Source organism: Gossypium hirsutum, chromosome A07 (genome assembly GCF_007990345.1).
Source record: "Gossypium hirsutum isolate 1008001.06 chromosome A07, Gossypium_hirsutum_v2.1, whole genome shotgun sequence".
Lineage (NCBI taxonomy): Eukaryota > Viridiplantae > Streptophyta > Magnoliopsida > Malvales > Malvaceae > Gossypium > Gossypium hirsutum.
Window position 1 is genome coordinate 59826140 of NC_053430.1, and position 3421 is coordinate 59829560.

Consider the following 3421-nt stretch of genomic DNA (forward strand, 5'->3'; position numbering starts at 1 on the left):
TTTTTAATTATAGGAAGAAGATAAAGTCTTAAAGCAACACAACTAATACGACTCGAAAACCACACTTAAAGCGAAGAATATCTTTACTATCAAGTCAATACACTCAATTCAGAATTTTAATTATCGAAAAAAAATGTATTTGATAAAATATCAATTTTGCCCTTAGTTAAATCTATGTAAAATAAATTGACGGTCAACGACAATTACTTTTCTTCTCATTGGACCACCGACTTTTCCTTGTTCCTCCCATTCACACTCCTTTTCTTTAATAATAAATTAAAATTAAATCTACTATCAAGAAATAGAGCACCCCCCCCCCCTTCACTTGCTTACGCTCCTCGCTGTGGAAAGAAAAAAAAAAGTTCTCTATCAGTATGTTCTTTTTGAACCGATTTTCTCCTTTATTTTTTAATGGATATTTATGTATTTATTTATTTATTTTGATTGATGTGTTGTGTGATTTTTAGTTTTTCTTTGATTTAATTTTAGCGGTTTTTATTCGATCTGTTTGAGGTTTGAGCTTTTTATGAGTAATTTAACAAATCGGCGTTCTTTTCTTCTTCTATTTGTTGGATCTGTTGGGTTCCTGCAAATCAGCTGAAAAAAACACAGGAAAGTTTTTTGTTCCGAGTGTTCTACTGCTCATATATAGAGTAGAGAAAAATTAGTAACCAAAATATGGTATGACTTTGATCTGTTTGGTTACTGAGAAACTGTTGAAAAGGAAAGGACAGTAGCTAGTGCTAATATCCATCCCTTTCTTTTAAAATTATGTTTAGGCTGTAGCTGTTTTTAATCGATCTGCAAGTTTGATAACTTGGATGAAAGAAAGAAGTAAAATTTTAAGATTTGATGTTTTAGAATAGAGGAATGAGAATGTTTCGAATGGTTGCTCCGGATACAGATGCACTTGTTTAGACCGATGAAAATTCATTAGAAATGTTTGTTTGATAAAAGTAAATATTTTCGTATTGCAGGATCAAGTATTAGATTGATATAGTAAAGATGTCGCCAACCGAATCATCACGAGAGGAAAATGTTTACATGGCCAAGCTGGCTGAGCAGGCCGAGCGCTATGAGGAAATGGTTGAGTTCATGGAAAATGTAGCAAAAACTGTAGATGTTGGTGAGCTGACTGTGGAGGAAAGGAACCTTCTTTCTGTAGCTTACAAAAATGTGATTGGGGCTAGGAGGGCTTCTTGGAGGATTATCTCTTCTATTGAGCAGAAGGAAGAGAGCAGAGGAAATGAGGATCATGTTGCAACCATCAAGGAGTATAGGAGCAAGATTGAAGCTGAGCTCAGCAAGATATGTGATGGGATTTTGAGCCTCCTTGAGTCTCACCTCATTCCTTCAGCTTCATCTGCCGAGTCCAAGGTGTTTTACCTTAAAATGAAGGGTGATTATCATAGGTATCTTGCTGAGTTCAAGACTGGTGCTGAGAGGAAGGAAGCTGCTGAGAGCACTTTGTTGGCTTACAAGTCTGCACAGGTGGGTGAAATTGGTAATGCAATCTTGTCAATGAGTTAGTTTCTCTATAATTTCTTAAGCATCTTCAGATAGAAGTTCTTAGTTATTTTATTTCTTTATTTTTTTTTTTGTGATGGCAGGATATTGCTCTCGGTGACCTAGCGCCAACTCACCCAATTAGGCTGGGACTTGCTCTTAACTTCTCTGTTTTCTACTATGAAATTCTTAACTCACCTGATCGTGCTTGCAATCTTGCAAAACAGGTGTTTATCCTCTTCTAATATATATTGTTTCTTGTCTAATTGTCTTTATCGAGATAGAACAGATACTGAAGTAAATTATGTAGTTTTAGTTGTCTTTTTTTTTTTAAAACTTATCTTGGTATGGTCCATCTATTTAGGATGTTATAATAAATTATTATAATGTAATTATGCCTCAACTTGATCTGCTTTTGTCGTAACTCTGGTTATATTTGCAAGAGTTGCTGGCTGATAACTGAACCTTTAACTCCTGAAAATATTTTGCTAATTTGGTTGATACTTGTACTTGTATGAACACTGAGCTTAGAAGAAGTTTGAAGGAATGGCTATAGAGTTTCTGCTCATGAAATATGTTGCTTTGTAGAATGGAGTGAGTCTACATAATTAACATGTTAGTGATCATTTATGTGAGGTCCTGTGATCTTGTAAATTGTTATCCGTTTTAATGAGATTTATTAATTTTACCCTATATATACTAGGCATTGATTTAGATTATTCTTATATGAAGAGATTCAGAAATTCTTCTTTGAGGACATGAATTGAATATCTAAGGATTGTTTCTCTTCTATCATTAAATGACATGTTATTCATTTGGCAGGCTTTTGATGAGGCTATTTCTGAGTTGGATACATTGGGTGAGGAATCCTACAAGGATAGTACATTGATCATGCAACTTCTTCGGGACAACCTAACCCTTTGGACATCTGATATCACGGTCTCTTTCTCTCTCTCTCATCATAGTTGTTCTGAACTAGTGTCTAAAGTGAAGTTCATGAGTTCTCTGTTATGGCCTTTTAAACTTAAGTCATTTAATTTAATTGGATTACTGTGAAGACTAAAAAGTTTCAGTTAATCTCTAAGATCATTCTGCTTTGTTTACTGTATTAAAAATGCCATGTCGTAAGTCAACAAGCCATAACAGGTTACACTTTCTTCCTAAGTCTTTTCTGGGCTGACTTGGGATGTTGGATTACTCATGCAAACTTTTGTTAGTCAAAGTCGCACATTGCAAGTGATTGGGATTTTCCTTTTTTTTTTTTAAAAAAAAAGAAAAAGTAAAAAAAGTTAAAAAATATTCTCATTTTATTGGTTGAATGGGGTGATCTATATTTGATGTATGTTTTCATTAATTTTAGGACGAAGCTGGAGACGAGATCAAGGAAGCTTCCAAACCCGAGTCAGGGGAGGGACAGCAGTGATGAGTTAAGTTCATATGATATGTACTCTGTAATTTATGTTGCAGGTTGTACTTTTACGTACATGCAATGTGGGCTGTTGTAGAAGGTTCTTTTTTTTTTTAACATTTATCAGTACTTGGAGTTGAAATTTTACATTCCAATGGATTATTATTATCATTCGGACATGAATTTGGTTTTGTTTGGTATCAATGTTGTAATGCTAAATTCGAGTTTATTGAATGTTAATTCAGTCCTGTTTTGAACTTCTTGTCATTTGCCAAATAAATCTGAACGTACTTAAATGAGCAGTTTAAAGCCCAAGGACAATGTCCAGTTACAGGGTCTTTAAACATATATAAAGGTTTTCCATTTGCTTTTATTATTATTACTATTATTGAGGGGTGGCGGAGGGGATGTGATTTTGCCTTGTCAGGGTCTGAACCTGGACATTTGAGGTACTGCTCCATTGAATTGTTGGCTTATTGCCTTTTACTGTAATTTTTCTTTTAACTT

At 34.3% G+C, this 3421-nt stretch overlaps 1 protein-coding gene across 2 annotated transcripts; it reads left to right on the top strand.

The window, feature by feature from the left end:
• Positions 1-218: 218 nt before the first annotated feature.
• LOC107952815 (14-3-3 protein 4) lies at positions 219-3171 on the top strand. 2 transcript variants are annotated; one of them, XM_016888005.2, is made up of 5 exons: positions 219-372; positions 978-1491; positions 1611-1733; positions 2329-2445; positions 2867-3171. In XM_016888005.2, exons 2-5 carry the CDS (start codon positions 1006-1008, stop codon positions 2927-2929), a joined length of 789 nt encoding a protein of 262 aa, XP_016743494.2. In that variant the 5' UTR covers positions 219-372; positions 978-1005; the 3' UTR covers positions 2930-3171. The 2 variants fall into 2 exon arrangements, with proteins under 2 accessions (XP_016743494.2, NP_001314528.1); NM_001327599.1 differs by lacking the exon at positions 219-372 and having other exon boundaries at positions 1006-1491; positions 2867-2929.
• Positions 3172-3421: the final 250 nt, after the last annotated feature.

Bases quoted from the DNA above. Each gene is read 5' to 3' on its own strand.
- LOC107952815 (XM_016888005.2), top strand. From the start codon at position 1,006: ATGTCGCCAACCGAATCATCACGAGAGGAAAATGTTTACATGGCCAAG. The intron at 1,492-1,610 runs GTGGGTGAAATT...TTGTGATGGCAG, and splicing joins TGGCTTACAAGTCTGCACAG to GATATTGCTCTCGGTGACCT. The intron at 2,446-2,866 runs GTCTCTTTCTCT...CATTAATTTTAG, and splicing joins TTTGGACATCTGATATCACG to GACGAAGCTGGAGACGAGAT.